This window comes from Pygocentrus nattereri, chromosome 2, assembly GCF_015220715.1.
Source record: "Pygocentrus nattereri isolate fPygNat1 chromosome 2, fPygNat1.pri, whole genome shotgun sequence".
Lineage (NCBI taxonomy): Eukaryota > Metazoa > Chordata > Actinopteri > Characiformes > Serrasalmidae > Pygocentrus > Pygocentrus nattereri.
In genome coordinates, this window is record NC_051212.1 from 50,488,515 (window position 1) to 50,507,112 (window position 18,598).

The window sequence follows — 18,598 nt, forward strand, 5'->3', positions numbered from 1 at the left end:
ATGATTTGGATGGGTGAGTGATCTATATAGTGTATATCCACAAGTGTTGTCTGACCTAAAAGATGCTGATAGGCAGTTAACGGTTGCTAAGCAGTGACTGGAGGACTAGGGAAAATGGAGCGTGTCTTGAGATGGTATGACTGGCTACCCTGTAGTATGGCAAACAGCTTTTGTTGAATACTGGTTACTGTACTGTAAACTACTATGAAGAATAGTATGCAAGTATATAGTGTATACTACTGCAGTATGTAGTATGTTGTAAAATACCATGCCATTTTGAATGCACCCCAGATCTTTACCATCTCCACAGGGGCATGCCCAGCCCTGTGCCTTCTCGGAGGACGGGGTCTGACGTGGGTCACGTGGCGCAGAGGTGCCCCCTGAGTAGGCAGGGTGGACAGACCTTCCCATGAGGCTGAACGAGAAAGGGGAGCAGCTGGACGAGGCACCGAGAGTGAAGGAGAGGAGTTGGAGTCATCACCTAAACCTGAGGGAAGGAACAGGTGGGAGTGGTATAAAGGGGGGAATGATATAAAACTATACCAAAGAAATAGTTTGGGAAAATCAAATAAAATTTACACAGTTGTCTCATTATCTTAAATATAATGAGCAAAAAAGATGTTTGGTCTCTGAAGTATGCTACTCTAGTTTTGCACTGAAGCAGTGAGGCAATAGGAACTTACAACCAACAGGTTAGCATTGTGCAAAATATGGCTAAATACAGTGGTGGACAGTAAGTAAATGTAATTTGAAGTAGTTTTTTCGTGATTCTGTACTGAGGTTTTTCCATTTTGGGCGTCTTTTTACTTTCACTCCACTACATTTCAGAGTCTAATATCCGACTTTTTCCTCCTACATTTTGAGAAATCTGTTGTTCCTTTTGGTTTCTGTGTGTATAAAAATGTAACATGTCAAAACGAAAGAAGCGCAAAGCCAGAGCACCAATCAGGGCCCAGCGGTCACTTTGTTTAGAGCTGGTTTTGACCTGTTGGTCATACCGACCCAGTGCAGCACGCGGTTCAACGTCAGCGCAGCAGCGTAAAACTTTGGGAGAGTCTGTTCAACATAAATGATGAACTAACCTAACTTTGTGTAAATAGAGCTCAATATAGAAATATGTCCACATATGCAGTCGAGACTGACGCGGCTTTTTTCTGAATTTCTACAAACACCATTTCATTTTATAGTAAATGAGTTTGGGCTGGTTTATGTTTATGAACAGACGCCTACAGATCAACATAGTAAAGGAGCTCATCTGTGATCCTGAGTTTAAAGCCAGTTTTTATTCAACTTAAACTTGGAACTAAGTTGTAAATAAATCTGAAACTGAAACTTTGCTTGTGTGTAAAAAGTGATTTCAGAGCCACTCGGTTCTCCCTGATGGAAACTGTTTACCTTCAGTGTTTTGTGCTTCTGATCATTTTAATAGACGTCAGCGTCACTAATTAATGACGTTCTATTAAAAGACTGGTTTACCAAGAGAGACGCTGGAGGACTTTCACCTGAAATGAGTTCATGAAGCCAGTCTTGTACAAATACTTTTGTAATTTTAGTCAAATGGAGGTCTAAAGGGAGGAACTTCTACTTTTACTGGAGTAATATTTTACCTTGAGTATCTCTACTTTAACTCAAGTACATAATTTGAGAGCTTCGTCCACCTCTGCCTAAATCACACATTCACCTCAGATCAGATTGAGTTATTATGTAATCTCAAATATTTGCCTATGTGGTTTTATCTTTTAATCCTATTTCTCTTGATGTTGGAAATTCAACTTACACGTGGGAAAATGTCATTTCCATTAGTAAAAATTTAACTCATGATATGAAAATTTTACTTTTTACAAGAAAGATAAAATTTTCACCAGTAAAACGTAAATGTTTGATATCAAGAATTCAATTCTTCACAGTAAAATTCAGTTTTTGATATAAAGAATAAAAGTGTACTAGAAAATGTTCATTACCAAAGTCAAATTTTTATTTTCACTAATTAAAATTCTATTCTTACTAGTCAAAATTATTTTTTTTTTGTATTTATTATTACAAATAAAATGTCAACTTCATTTTGGAGCCATATGTTTTTGTCCACTACTCTTCTATGACTCGTTAACTGCATTAGCCTTGTCCAAAACTAAGGAAGCAAACTTTAGACACCAAACACATTTTGGTTGACTGACTGCATTTGGGATAAGGAGAAAAATGTGTACATCAGATTTTTTGACAAACTATCACTATTAAAGTACAATAAAAGGTCTACACTAATAATAAAATGCCAACACTGATTAATAATAAGGCCTACACTCATATAAGCTTCAGAAACCTCTCACTGAAGTACAGTTCATTCATCATTGTTTAGGGCTGTTTCTGAATATCTGGGGACCCTATGCAACATCATACTTGTCCCTCCCACGTCCACCCAACCCCAGGCATTTTATTTTGGATGCAAGAGTGACCTTTTTTAAGGATGCACTGTGTAAGATTTGTTTATTTATTTTTTGTTAAAACTGATTCAACATGTTAGCAATCATCAGATTCATCTACTCGGGGAAGGGGTCTGAACGAGAACCCTCATTACAAAACATTGTGTGTAAACTTGTAAACTTTAACTTGTTATCTAGGAAAAAACATATTTTACATCTCAACTCAATGAAGCAGTGAAGAAGCAATAAAGAAATTAATTTCAAGTATACTATTATAGACACCACTGACCTTTATTATTCATGTTTTCATAGACTAAACTAGCCAACATAACACGAGTAACCTAATGGTGGGCTCTTTCATTTGTTATAGTGTTTTGCCAGAGCCAGTTTAAGGGAAGCCTGGTCACTTCTTATTCCTCTTATTATATCAATGGGACTGCAAAACTCCAGAGTACTGATTGGTTAGCATTACCTCTACTGAGGGCTGATTGGCTAGCATTACTGCAACTGAGGGCTGATTGTTTTGCATTACTACAACTGAGTGCTGATTGGTTAGCATTACTGCTACTGAGAGCTGATTGGTTAGCATTACTGCTACTGAGTGCTGATTGGTTAACATTACTGCTATAGAGCACTGATCGGTTAGCATTACTGCTACTGAGTGCTGATTGGTTAGCATTACTGCTACTGAGTGCTGATTGGTTAGCATTACTGCTACTCAGAGCTGATTGGTTAACATTACTGCTACTGAGTGCTGATTGTTTAGCATTACTGCTACTGAGTGCTGATTGTTTAGCATTACTGCTACTGAGTGCTGATTGTTTAGCATTACTGCTACTGAGTGCTGATTGGTTAACATTACTGCTACTGAGTGCTGATTGTTTAGCATTACTGCTACTGAGTGTTGATTGGTTAACATTACTGCTATAGAGCACTGATTGGTTAGCATTACTGCTACTGAGTGCTGATTGGTTAACATTACTGCTACTGAGTGCTGATTGTTTAGCATTACTGCTACTGAGTGCTGATTGTTTAGCATTACTGCTACTGAGTGCTGATTGTTTAGCATTACTGCTACTGAGCGCTGATTGGTTAACATTACTGCTACTGAGTGCTGATTGGTTAACATTACTGCTACTGAGTGCTGATTGGTTAGCATTACTGCTACTGAGAGCTGATTGGTTAACATTACTGCTACTGAGTGCTGATTGGTTAACATTACTGCTACTGAGTGCTGATTGGTTAGCATTACTGCTACTGAGAGCTGATTGGTTAACATTACTGCTATAGAGCACTGATTGGTTAGCATTACTGCTACTGAGTGCTGATTGGTTAACATTACTGCTACTGAGTGCTGATTGTTTAGCATTACTGCTACTGAGTGCTGATTGGTTAACATTACTGCTACTGAGTGCTGATTGTTTAGCATTACTGCTACTGAGCGCTGATTGGTTAACATTACTGCTATAGAGCACTGATTGGTTAGCATTACTGCTACTGAGTGCTGATTGGTTAACATTACTGCTACTGAGTGCTGATTGGTTAGCATTACTGCTACTGAGTGCTGATTGGTTAACATTACTGCTATAAAGCACTGATTGGTTAGCATTACTGCTACTGAGAGCTGATTGGTTAACATTACTGCTACTGAGCACTGATTGGTTAGCATTACTGCTACTGAGTGCTGATTGGTTAACATTACTGCTACTGAGTGCTGATTGTTTAGCATTACTGCTACTGAGTGCTGATTGGTTAACATTACTGCTACTGAGTGCTGATTGTTTAGCATTACTGCTACTGAGCGCTGATTGGTTAACATTACTGCTATAGAGCACTGATTGGTTAGCATTACTGCTACTGAGTGCTGATTGGTTAACATTACTGCTACTGAGTGCTGATTGGTTAGCATTACTGCTACTGAGTGCTGATTGGTTAGCATTACTGCTATAGAGCACTGATTGGTTAGCATTACTGCTACTGAGAGCTGATTGGTTAACATTACTGCTACTGAGTGCTGATTGGTTAGCATTACTGCTACTGAGTGCTGATTGGTTAACATTACTGCTACTGAGTGCTGATTGGTTAGCATTACTGCTACTGAGTGCTGATTGGTTAGCATTACTGCTACTGAGTGCTGATTGGTTAACATTACTGCTACTGAGTGCTGATTGGTTAGCATTACTGCTACTGAGTGCTGATTGGTTAGCATTACTGCTACTGAGAGCTGATTGGTTAACATTACTGCTACTGAGTGCTGATTGTTTAGCATTACTGCTACTGAGTGCTGATTGGTTAACATTACTGCTACTGAGTGCTGATTGTTTAGCATTACTGCTACTGAGCGCTGATTGGTTAGCATTACTGCTATAGAGCACTGATTGGTTAGCATTACTGCTACTGAGTGCTGATTGGTTAACATTACTGCTACTGAGTGCTGATTGGTTAGCATTACTGCTACTGAGTGCTGATTGGTTAACATTACTGCTATAGAGCACTGATTGGTTAGCATTACTGCTACTGAGAGCTGATTGGTTAACATTACTGCTACTGAGTGCTGATTGGTTAGCATTACTGCTACTGAGTGCTGATTGGTTAACATTACTGCTACTGAGTGCTGATTGGTTAGCATTACTGCTACTGAGTGCTGATTGGTTAGCATTACTGCTACTGAGTGCTGATTGGTTAACATTACTGCTACTGAGTGCTGATTGGTTAGCATTACTGCTACTGAGTGCTGATTGGTTAGCATTACTGCTACTGAGAGCTGATTGGTTAACATTACTGCTACTGAGTGCTGATTGGTTAGCATTACTGCTACTGAGTGCTGATTGGTTAACATTACTGCTACTGAGTGCTGACTGTTTAGCATTACTGCTACTGAGTGCTGATTGTTTAGCATTGTAACTGAGCACTGATTGGTTGGCAGATCAGCTCATTGGTCGCTGATCAGCTTCTTGGCTAAGGGAAGCGATTCATTCTCAAAAAACATGATAATCATTTATTATTATTATTATTATTATTATTATTATTATGCTTTATTTTACAATTACCATTACTATCATACTTTTTTGGTTCTCACTGTTTTGGCTTTCTATGCTTCTGAAAAAAGCCTTACTTGTTGGTCCCCCTGGTGGTTTGGGGACGTAAGCAAGTGCTTCTAGCAAGAAAAAAGGCCCTGCTGCTGTATGACTGCTAACTCCTGTTTGAGTGAGTGTGCTGCTCTGAGGATGCTGCAGCTGTCCTGCATGACTCACTCAGTCTGGTGGAGACGGGGCGGATGCGCCGCGTTCTGGAGCTGCGCTTCTTTATGGCGATGGTATCCTGTGCACAGATGGAGTGGATGAGTAAAGTGTGTGGGTGTACCAAAACACCGAACCACACAAACAGATGGCCAGGCCATGGAGGCATGTGGCCACAGTTAAACAACACCAAAGCACAAAGAGCAACACCACAGCAGTCTGTGATGTGGAATCTGAGCCGTGCACTCACTATGCTGATGCCAAAGTCGTCCTCAGGGATGTCCATGGGGTCACCGTGTCTGAGCGTGCGTCTGGCCGTGCCGCCATCGTCTAGCCGCCGCATCTGAGCGACCTGATGAAGCTGAGAGCAAAGAGAAAAGCACGAGCGAGGCTGCATGAGGAAATGAATGCTAATTGCAGTTCTTTTCATTAGTCATGATACCACATGGGTAACTGCAATTCAGTCAGAGATGGTGCATTCTGCGGGAACACTTGAGGTTCGTCAAGCTGATTCAGTCATGATTCAGCGGAACACCCGGAATACTCATTGCAAAGAAATGAGATTGGACAGATGCTGTTTGCAGTCATCAGAAAATCTGAGCAATTCACTTGAAGCTCTCGTTTCAGGAACTGAACTTTTTATCACAGGGATTGCTCAATTTCAGTGCAGCAATAATACTAAATGGAACGGAATGGACTTAATTGCATTATGTATTTAGCACATTTAATGATATTTAAGTTCACCGTTTTGCCCCTTCAAGTTAGTAACTATAATGTATTTGATGAGACTACTAATGCAAGAAATTGGAAAGGGGAAAAAAGGTGTTTTCATCCAATTTGTTTGGAATGTAACAGATTAGCCATGATATCACAGTATAGGACTAGGGATGGAACGATAAGTGAATTTCATGATACGATATGTACGATGATACGATGTCTGATACATAACTTTAACGTTCATTTTTGCATTTACTTACTTTTTGGTAATTCCCAAAACTAATTTTATTGTCTTAGCTTCTGTCTTAAATGCCTGTGAAGGGGATTTTCTACAGAATCAAACTGCAGAATCCACAACCAAGTGGAGGTAGACTACACTATCAAACAGAGGGGCAAATCAGGAGCTGTTAACACCTCTATTTTCACTGTGAGGCTAAAGCTGGCTTTCTATTCGTCCACGTCTTACTAACATTTTCCAGAAGCACCAGCTTCTAAACCAGTTTTTTCCAGTTCTGAGAGCTGCGCAGTGGCACTTTATAATATCTGTGGTTATCAGTTTTAGGAATATAATGAACAATAAATTAAATAGAACTATAAATACCATTCATATCCTTACCATCCATTTTATAACTTAAAATCTAACAGTGTTTGATTCACAGTATATATTGTCTCACAACAACCATATTGAAAAAAACTAATCTTAACATGCCTATTGTGGAATGCCTACTAGAGACTGGCCAGTATCTCACTCGGTCAATAAAGAAAACCAATATTAATGAGATTAATCTGCAAAATGACAGTCAGAACACAAAGCATCTAATAGCATCTTAATTAGTATTGCAACAACGTCAGAATTTGATCATTTTCAAGTAGTCATGAAAAAAAGGGAATAGTAAGTTTGAACTTTTGATAAACAAAACAGCCTCTCTCAAACTCTTTTAAGCCTAATGAGCTGTCCGAACTTCATCTAAGAGCAGTGAAGAGTCTGCTTATTATGCTTTGGACAAAGTTTCTTATCTGTTTAGTCCAAACAAGGAAGCATAGAAAGACCACTGCAGCCGTTAAAAGGCTACTGCACACCGGACGAGAAGCACAGCATGTAGCACAAGTGCAGTTAAACAACAAGCTCAAGCTAATGTTACACTCTTATACAGGATTAATGAAATAAAATGTTCAACATCATTTACCACATTTATCATGTTTGGTATCAGGGTAGGTTTTGGTATCATTACTAGGGTAACGGATGATTAGCATTTGTTTGTTTATCTTACAGACTTTGGATTGGCTGCCTTTCTCCAATGTACATTTCAAACCACATTACTTACTATGGTTTTGTGGTCTTGATCTGGGTTTGATATTATACAGTAATGTTGTGCTTCTGAGAGGCGCAAGATCTGCAGAGTATGAGCTTAATTTGTGAAGAGATGTAGAAAAAAAGTACATATAAAAGACAGAGGGACATCTAGCCAATCATAGGTCCAACTGTCATCTAACAAATCATCTAGGAAGCCATCCATACTTCCATCCATCTGTCCAACTGACCATCCATTCAACTGTTCATTCCTCCATCCAACCATTCAACCAACCAACCCATCATCTAACAAACATCTCCAGAGATTGTTTCTAACCGATTTGGTTTTCAGATCACTCAGCTCTAGAGATGTAGAGTGAAAGCAGGTGTAAAGCAAAGAGTACCAGGGTTTTATGAGTTGCGTAGAGCTCTTGAAGGATCTGGTCCACAACAGAGTTGGTGAGATAGGAAACCACAGACAGCTTGACCTCCCTGAGAAAGACAAAAAAAGCTACCATTTAGGAAAAAACACCACTTATCTAGTAAGATCAAGATTCAAAACACACTTAACTTTCTTCTGCCCATCACTTGACAGCTCCTGTCCAGTCCCTATTTAAACTCCCTTCTCCTGTTCTGAAGAACTGGGCACTCTGGCAAATGGAGTGTCCTCAATATCTAACCTTAATCACTTGTTTTTTGTTCTATTATATAAGCTTAATTCAATTTATTTAATGTTTCAAGTCACTTACCATCATAAACCAATGGGTCGGGAAAAATTATTTTAACCAATTATATCATACTTCACCTCCCTCTCATCATCTCCCACCTATCAGAGGGGGAAATGCCTAGGCAGTATAAATTCCGATTCACTTAATGACTTCAATGTTTTTATAGCTTTCTGCGAATTATTTCTAAATAAATAAAGGCTCTCTAGATCTTACTCCAGTGCACGGTTGATGTCTAGTGCTGCTCTCTCCATCAGCGCAGTGCGGATAGCAGAACGAGGGATGGACACACGCTCAGAGATGGAGGACAGAGGAGGAGAGAGTTGTTCTGCAGCAACAGTAGAGAGTGGACACAGCTCCCGACACAGAGACACCATGGAGTCCACGATCACCTGGAAAAATCAATCAATAAACCAAGCAGTCAGTCCACAGATCCATCCAGCCAGCTGTAATTTTTATTAATCTAATATTTATTAGTTTTATGCCTAAACCTCCATCCAATGAACAAAATAACCATCCAACCATACATACCACCAATCATCTAACCATTTATCCATATAAACAAACATATAAAACCTACCATCCATCCATTCATCCACCCATCCACCCACTCAATAATCCATATGCCCAACTATTGCTGTAACTTCACCTAACCTACTTCACCTAATCTAAGAACCCTCCATCCATCCATCCATCCATCCATCCATCCATCCATCCAAGCTTTAAGCCAATTTTCGATTCCTGCATCCAACCTACTAAACTACCATCTATCCAACCACATGTCCAACCATCCATGCAAACAACCAACCATCTATACATCCATCAATTTATCCACCCACCCATCCATCCAATAATCCATTAGTCCATCTATTCTTCCATTCAACCAACCTAACAAACACCCAACCATCTATCCATATATGCATCTATCCAAACATCGATCCAACCTTCAATCCAGTTGTTGTTTCCTCCATCCAACCTACTAAACTACAATCTAACCAACCATATGTCCAACCATCCACGAAAACAGCCATCAATGCATCCATCCATTTATCCACCCACCTGTCCATCCATCCATCCATCAGTCCATATATCCCTCTATTCATCCAACCATCTATCTATACATCCTTCCATCCACCCAATGAACCAACCATCTAACCAACTCCATTCATCCATGTAAAAAACTTTCCCTCCATTCACCCAACCACCCATTCCTCTAATAATCCATTATTAATAATCCCTCCATTCAACCACCCTAACAATCATCCAACCATCTATCCGTACATCCTTCCATTCACTCAATGAAACAACCATCTAACCAACCAGAGGTCCAACCATCAATCCATCTAACTATCCATCCATTTATTCACATAAACAACCTTCCATCCATTCATCCATTGACCCATCCATCCAATAACCCTTTAGTCCATCTATCCCTCCTTTCAACCAACTTAACAACCACCCAGCCATCTATTCATCCATCAATCCAACCAATGAACTAACCATCAAACCAACCACTGCATCAAACAATGCATCTAACTATCCATATTCATTTACAGTATTTAGCAGATACTCTTATCCAGAGGGTCTTACAAAAAATGCTTTGTTGTCTACCTAGAGAAAGTATCTTTACTAGTTACAAATTATCCATCCACTCATCCATATAAACAACCTTCTGTCCACCCATCCATTTATCTGTGCGACCCCCCCCCATCCACCGATCAAAGAACTGTAGCTCCTAGAAACTCACTTGTAGCTCCTTGTCAGCAGCTTTGGCCAGTTCTCCAGCCAGGGACTCCAGTCTTTGTCTGACTGGGCCATCCACGGAAAGCACATGAGCCAGCTCACACAAAGAAGGGTAAAGCTGCGTGAGACCAGAGACAGCAAGTGTAAAAAAAGCAGACACAAAAAAACTGCAAGGAAACATTTATCTAGGCCATAGACTCTCCCTCTGCTCCTCTCCATTATTTACCGCTCGAGAGTTCCTGGCCTCCTTCAGAACCTGCCTGGCCGCCTGGAGCTCCTCCCCCTCACCTGTTCCTCTCAACACACACACCTGCTGCTGGACGCGCACACACAGACGCTCCATCACCTGTGAGAAAGAGAGAGAGAGAGAGAAAGGGAGAGAGAGGGAGACTCATCTGAACATAGAGAACAAGGAGTTCATATTACCATATTAAAGAGACACGGCAGCATCAGAATGCATAAGGAATGAAACAAAACATATGTGAGCAAGGTCACCCAAGCCTAGGTGTCGATACAGTAAGTGCTATGAGAAATATCCAGTCCACACCGGCTAGACTTCTTCACACTGCAGCGGAAGCGTGCCATCCATTCTTTTTTAAATTCATACATTTTTTTTAAGCCAGTGAGGGGGGATGTGTTTACATTTGTAGCTGTGCTGGACCAACGTAAAAGTTGGTGGGCCCTTTTTACATTTCTAGCTTTCCAATTCTGTTAGTTTCTGAAGCAGATAACTACATTTCCTAATAATTACACTGCATATCAAACACCAAAGTCTATAAAACATGAGGCTGAGATGTCTGAACTCCAGATGGTCCATCAGATGGCAATGAAGTGTCTTTTGGTTAGCGGTACTAGTCTGTAGTCCTTAAAAAAGGACAAGTTAATTTTTCAAACTGACTAAAATATCCAGCATCATTTACTACATTTATTATGTTTGGTATCAGCTAAATATCTTGGTCTAATAGATAATAGGTTGTGCTAAGCCTCTGTTCAATGAGAGTTGTTTGAGTTACTGACCACAGTAACAACCCCCAAGTGATGATAATGACTCATTTACAGTTGGTTCAAAAAGGCTTTGTTCATGTATTGATTTATTCCATGCAAATTATAAGACATTTATGAACTCATCTTCTCAATGCTGGGTGATGGGATAACATCAGTATTAACACATTTATTGTACCTAGAGGATGAGATTGATCTGAAAATGCAGCTGTTCAGCTGCACTGGTGGGTGATCTATGTTACAATAGAAATGGTTTAGTATATCCTGATATACATACATCAGAGAAAGTGCTTTAGGTCTTGGGAAAAGCCATTTTATGTCTCAGCTGGCATACAATTGGACAAAAAGTCATCAGGCTAGCCACGCCTGGATAAGATTAAGAGACCCTTATTAGTCCCACAACGGGGAAATTTCACCTCCGCATTTAACCCATCCGTGAAGTGAAACACCACATACACACTAGTGAGCACACACACACTAGGGGGCAGTGAGCACACTTGCCCGGAGCGGTGGGCAGCCCAATCCGCAGCGCCCGGGGAGCAGTTGGGGGTTAGATGTCTTGCTCAAGGACACCTCAGTCATGTGCTGTCGGCTCTGGGGATCGAACCGGCGACCTTCCGGTCACGAGGCTGGATCCCTAACCTCCTGCCCACGACTAACGAAGTGTCATTCGCAATTCCATTCATTCTCAAGAAGAACTGTTCCAAGTTTTCTCATCAATGAATTAATAAAATCGATATGGGTAGATTTACTAACATTATGCGGTGTTGCAAACCTTGTTTTGGTGTTGAAAAGTGACTGTTTCACTAAAAAATGGACAAAGACAGGAGGTGAAAAAGACTAGGCTAGGAGCATCAGCTGAGCGAACAATCTGTTATCATTTTTCTGTTCATCTAAAATACTGACTGCTTTTCTATAGGACATGTGACCTACTATGGCTTTCTGTGGTCTCGATAAGGCTGTAACTGATTGTAGTTATGGTAAAATGCTGAGTGGCGTAATGTGACACACAGAGAAACTGAACAGTGGCTGGAGTTTGTGTGCAATGCAACACTGTGGAACTTGGCACTGCAAAGTTGCACAAAGCAACAGTGCACGATCCAGTGTGTAGAGGCCTTGAGACCACCAGAGCAAACTGACGGATCTTCAGCATATCCAAGACAACACACAACACTGTGACAAAGTTGTCTACTTGCTTACAACATCACTATAACGTTGTCAAAGGTGGTGCTGCTTATGCTGTCACAATGTTGTCACAACTTCATCATTAACTAACATTACCATATTATATTATGACCAGGCAGTTACATCAGTGATTAGGTCATCGAGCCACAATCATGTTGCATTCTGGGATCTGGGATGCAGTGTATAATGAAGATGGCTCCGGCTGCAGACTAGAAAACTTGTCCAGAGTAGTCCATCATCCAGGTATCTTTGGCATAGTGGAGAACTTCATGTTGGTCACAGACTGTATCCCACCTAATATTGTGGGGGACAACCAGTGTACTAGGCTATTTTGAACACAGCCATAGTTGCCTGCTTTTAGAAACGAACTGAAAAATCTAAAAGGGGCCTTTTGCCCCATTTAAGCTCAGGGAACTTTGACTGGCAGTTTAGTGGGTAAGAGAGTACCTGTTCAGCAGTACTGGTCACCAGACCCTGATGCAGCCTTAAAGCCTGCTTCTGTGAGAATCGCTGAGTTTGATTGTTCCTTAACAGAGCCCGCTGGATCTGACAGATGGAGTGTGAGAAAGAGAGGGAGAGATAAAGAGAGAGGGATAGTTATAAACTGTGCATATTCCACAGTGACAATGATACTCAGATAAGTGTTCCAGTCATATGGAAACCAGCCTAATTAAATGCTTGATGGGTCAAGATAAGCAGACTGTGCCCTACCAAATCCTTCCCAAAGTCACCTTCAAAAAAGAGCCATCTTCAGGTCTGCAGAGCAGTGATGAACCCACGTCAGCATAATATTGTTCATGTAAACATACTGCACATCTACTGCCCTTGCTGGTTTTATGTATGACATTCCAGCCCCACCTCCACCCATCTTGTACTTTGCTACATAGCTATTAAATGCATAGTGATCAAAGGGAACCTCCGTCCAATCAGATACTGTAGAGATATGATTAACACAAAGCTTTCTACACGTTTGAAAAAGCACAGTTTAAAAAGATATTAATCATCAGTGTCATGCCTACCATCAAATCGGAGATAGACATTAATATTAAGAAGTATCCAATTTGGGATGTTGTTATCTACAAGGCCTTTACTGACTGTTGAAGTCAAATAAGGTAACCAGGCATCAAAACAGTCCTGAAGAAGATGGTTGCTGGAAACTGATCTCCTTTTACTGCAGCTGTGGAGGCTGACCTGAGGAGGCGGATTTGAGCCAAATATAGTAGCTTATCTAGAGCAGGTAGATGGCATGGAGGGTGTAGATAAGGCAGAGATCACTAGATTATCCAGTAGCCTGTGTTGGCCTAGATCAGCCCTGGAGTTCAACTGCCCAGCACACATTTCTGTTTTCACTGCTAAAGCAAATGCAGTTCAAATCAGGATTGGAAATGAACTGATGAATTGAATTAGGTATTTTATACTAGAGAAAGAAAAGCCTTAAAGCGCCCATATTCTACATTTTATTTACTTATTTATTTTTCTTCTGGGGCCTACTAATAAAGTTTGTGAGACTTGATATACTCAAAGACATTCATAGTTCATTTTTACACATTTCATTTTTACAATTTTCCAAAATCTCTTTATTAAAAACAAGTTTTAAGACATCCTGGTAATCTCCTGGAATCTCATAGCAACTTCCTATCCACATCCCAGCAATGACCTGGGAAACCATAGCAAACACCTAGTAGTACTATAGCAACCACCTGGAAAATCATAGCTATCATATCTTAGAAATCACTTGGAATACCATGACAACCACCTAGCAACATCCTAGAAACCACCTGGATTCAAATAACAACCACCTAGCAACACCCTAGCAACCTCCTGGGATACCGTATCATACAGCTGCTAACAACCTGCCAACACCAGCAAATTGCTTAAGCTCTGCAATTACAATTTTCTTCAGGCACTTTTTGTTTTGCATTTTTTATTACATTTGAGGTTTGTAAATGAGCTCTGTTCTGACTGGAAACGCTGTATTGTGCTTCATTCAAAAAGCAGTCCAGGCAGAAACTCTCATAACATCAATGTAAATGGGTGGAGCCGCAGGAGGCCGAATAGGTAGATATATGTAAATGCCCAGATTTTCATGACATCACATAAACAATGAATTAAAAACAGGCTGTTTTTGCAGCTCAGTTTCCATGTATGGACTATGTCTATGTGGACTGGGGACACTGTACATTGTTCCATAAAAACAGTAAATTACATTAAAATACCAGTTGTCCACTGTGACTCCATAGTCACCAGGATCACTTGTATGTGAAAAGCAGATAAAACCAGAAAACAGTGATTTATAAATCTTCTATGACTTGTGTTTGATATTTGTAACAAAGACAAGATATGTAACATTTTATCTTATCACCTTTTTTTTTTTTTGGTAATCATAAATTAATTCTGAAAGTGATGCCTATGACACATTCCAGGAGCAATTTAACATTCTTTAAAATTTTCAAATAAGATCTGAAACAGATGATGCAATGTAATGCAATTTTGAATATAAAAGCAGCATCCAAGAAAGGCCTAGTCCTTTATGAGCAAGGCTGGGTCAAGACTCAGCACATTACCAAAAAATCCAACCGTTTTAAAATATAATATTCTTCAATAAGCAATTGCAAGGATTTTAGGTGTTTCATCATTTGCAGTGCATAATGACATAAAAAGATTCAGGGAATCCTGAAATTCTCTGTATAAAGGGCAAAGCTGAAAATCTAAATGCCTGTGACCTTCAGTGCCTTAAATGGCCACATGGGCTCAGGAATACTTTGAAAAAGCGTTGTAAATAAAAACTGTCAGTTGCTGCATCCACAAATGCAAGTTAAGACAGCTCTATACATACTAGAAGGCACATCAACAACATCTAGAAATGCTGCCCACTTCTCTGGGCTTGAGCTCATCTGAAATGAGCTGATATACAGTAGAGATTTGTATTGTGGTTTGAGTTCTATTTACAGATGTGTCGGTGCTAGACTTCCCTGCCTGCAGTACCAGATCTGTCTCCTATTCAAAACGTGTGCAAGACACAACAAAGGCCCTATATGGTTGCACAGCTGAACAATTCAGCTTTCAATATCAATTTTAGTCCCTTCTTTGATCTTCAGTCCCTTCACTGCAAAAATGGTGTCTTGTCAAGTAAAATGATCTAAAATCTAGACAAAAAAGACTGTTGAGACTGTTGTAAGCTTACCTTAAGATTATTTACCTTATTTCTAAATGTTTTTACGTGTTTTCAAGCATTTAAAAGTAATTTTATCAAGTAAAATTATCCACTATGCTGGCAGATAATGTTGCTTATGAAGAAAACATACATTTAATAGAAAATAAAATAAGTCTCAACAAATAAATAGCTTCAATTCCATGGTCTTAACTGGTTTATGCTGGTCTGGTGATGGTTTGGCTAGTCACCCAACATGGTCATGCTGGTTGACAAGCATATCAGCACTCAAATCCCAACATACTGTACGTTGGTTCACTCTTTGCCTTTATTACAGCTTTAATTCTTTTTCAGGAGACTTGCTTTCAGTTTTTCAAGGAAACGTGTGGGATATTTTCCAAAGTTCAATATTAGAAGTTGGTTACACTCTAAGTAATAACAATTATATGTTTAGACTCAGTCTACAAAACCATACTTCAGGTCCAGTTTTGGTGTTCTAATGCAATATTTGGTCTATTTTTTTCTTTTTCTTGGGAAAGATTTCTTGACAGCTACCATCCTTCGTCTGAGTCGTCTTCTCATAGTGGATTTTTCACATCTGAAGCAAGAGTGGAGCTTGATTTTCTCCTCTATCTCAAAAAATAGAAATACTGTTGATCTCATGGTGACTACCAGTGGTCTACCAGGGGCTGCAGGTGGCGGTCAAGAGTTCCATTTTCTCTGTATTTTATAATCATTTTTTGAACTCTAGTTTTGAAAACTCCCCCTTTTTTCATTCGTCTTTGATGTACAACTGATTTATCTTACATCTAATCTCAGAAATATCACCTGAAAAATGCTAAAACCTGGACTAACTGGGCATTTTGACTGGCAGTTAGCCTAAGTGAAGGGAGATCCGTGAACCATGGGGCCAACTCACTTTTGTCATTGCCTGCTCCGTCCTCTCGGGGGCACTGCGGTATGCCTGTGTGACATCATTGAGTGGCACAGGCATGTACTGCAGAGTGAAGTTACTGAAAGACGGAGAGAAAGAGAGGTAAATGCGCAGTATAGCAAACTCCCCTGTTAACCCAGAACTACAGTGCGGGAGCAACACTCCCACCACTCTCACACACAAAACACCACCATTGTAAGTGCTGAAAGAAAAGCCTACATATTCCACAGTCTGCTTTAAAGCTTCAGCCACTTTTCAGTGCTTACTTTTGTGAGATACAGTGAATAAACAGCACTAATGTGATTCCATGGTCAAGTTGAAGTTGCTGCTTGTAGAGATTTCTATGGAGCAGCAGAATGTCGGAGTCCTTGGCGACTGAGTCACCGCCGACTGAGCATATCATAAACAGGTCAGGAACAGGTGATGAAATGCAGTGTAATCCTTTCTCTCGCTTTCTCACACTCTTGTATTTATTTAAGCTTATGTCAGGTCTTCTGGAACGGCACGCTATTAAAAAGTGATAGTGTGGGATGTCTGCTGGTTCAGGTGATTGCGCATCTGAATGCGTCTGACAGTCTACATGTGTCATGCACGTCTATTTAAGATTACATATTATATAGTTTGGCGATGTGCCAGGCAAGGCTGTGATGATTGAGGCGTGCGGTTTGACAGGGCTAATAGGTAGAGGATAAGCAGTTAGACACTTCCTGCATTCATTTTAACCGGAACACACTCTGCTGTAAACATGCTTACATATGCCTTTCAGCAGTGTAAAGGTGGTCTCTGTGTAAAAAGTGACATTTTACAGCTTGAAGATTCAGAAAAGCCCCTTCTGATGATGAAATGTAAAGGTGGGAAGGTGGGAACTTTAGAAAAACTATTTATTTTGGCTTGTGAAAGCAAGACAGATAACGTTATGCTAAGAATTGATACAGCACCCATGTAAATCATTGATGATAATCGAATGGATTATTAAAATGACAGAAATGAATCATCAGATGATGAGGAGGACATCTAAAAGCTAAAGTTCACAAAGTTAACTAGATACTTAACTAGAATCTTTAGCTTAGTTTCAGGATTGGTGTGAGTTATTTTCTTTTTCAAATATATTCATATATAATATTGAATGTTGTCTCGAAAATTCAGATACTGTATACAATCAATAAAAATATATTACTGTAGTAACTGAGTGCACAAAAATACACTATGATTATTATGATTATTCCTATTCCTGCCTATTGCTCTTGACACTATTATAACTATTGCTGCATCTTTGTGTCTCCAAATGATACTTTTACAGGAGAAGGAATAACCTACTTTACTTTTAATGTCAAATGGAACCAGATTTTTTTTCCAAGTTGTTGTGGGCTGTTTCTTTTGGTCCATTCATCATGAAATTTACAATGTAAAGGGTAACAGGTATTTTCAAATAATGCCAAAAACTGAAAAATGTCAAAAATTGAGATATGGGGCTTAGTTCTTACAGCAGGGATAAGATGCTTGGTTCCATAGGGTTAAAACAGAAAGTAAATGAAATATTGCATAAGGAAATGAATACAAATGCTGTGTGTGTGTGTGTGTGTGCGCACATGTATGTGAGCATGTGTTTGTGTTTCTTACTGCTCCAAGGAACGTGCAACGTCTTGAAACCCTGTGGCTGTGGTGTTGTTCCGATCCCATGTCACACTCCTAAAGGGAAGAGAAAGAAGGAGAAAGAAGAAAAGTATTAAAGGTCCATAACTAACAAAGTATATCAACATATCAGTAGCTCCGCTTCTGTCTACTCCATGTAAGAACTACATTAAAAGAATATTAGATCTACATGAGCTGTCAGAGGTGCTTCTGAAAATGTGATGACCATGCATCCTCTCTCAGCATGCATGTAGACCTTCGTTGAATCTTTCAATATTTTCATAAAAGTTTCAATATAGTTAAAATTCATCAGTCAGCAACATCTTTGATCCTTGTCAGGAATCATGCATTTATTTGATCATAAATACTAATGGAGAAAAGGAGATATGCAAGCTTGGACCTGCTTAGTGCCACAGACGATACTGTACTCTAGAAATAAATAAATAAATAAATAAACGTAGACGTGCATGGATTCCATGGTTTTTGCTGGTCTGGTGCTGGATAAGCTGGTGATGTACTATGGTTACGCTGGTTGGCCAGCATACCAGCATCCACAACACAG

At 39.8% G+C, this 18,598-nt stretch overlaps 1 protein-coding gene across 2 annotated transcripts in view; it reads right to left on the reverse strand.

Moving 5' to 3' along the window:
* carmil3 (capping protein regulator and myosin 1 linker 3) overlaps window positions 1-18,598 on the reverse strand; it is a 137,492-nt gene that overhangs the window by 16,820 nt on the left and 102,074 nt on the right. For both annotated transcript variants that reach the window (XM_037534266.1, XM_037534274.1), the window contains 10 exons: window positions 18,025-18,093; window positions 16,390-16,483; window positions 12,767-12,865; window positions 10,359-10,478; window positions 10,137-10,250; window positions 8,606-8,781; window positions 8,069-8,156; window positions 5,907-6,017; window positions 5,672-5,738; window positions 300-487 (listed from right to left, as the gene is read on the reverse strand). In XM_037534266.1, coding sequence (XP_037390163.1) covers window positions 300-487; window positions 5,672-5,738; window positions 5,907-6,017; window positions 8,069-8,156; window positions 8,606-8,781; window positions 10,137-10,250; window positions 10,359-10,478; window positions 12,767-12,865; window positions 16,390-16,483; window positions 18,025-18,093 — 1,126 coding nt within the window. The remainder of the gene's footprint in view (window positions 1-299; window positions 488-5,671; window positions 5,739-5,906; window positions 6,018-8,068; window positions 8,157-8,605; window positions 8,782-10,136; window positions 10,251-10,358; window positions 10,479-12,766; window positions 12,866-16,389; window positions 16,484-18,024; window positions 18,094-18,598) is intronic.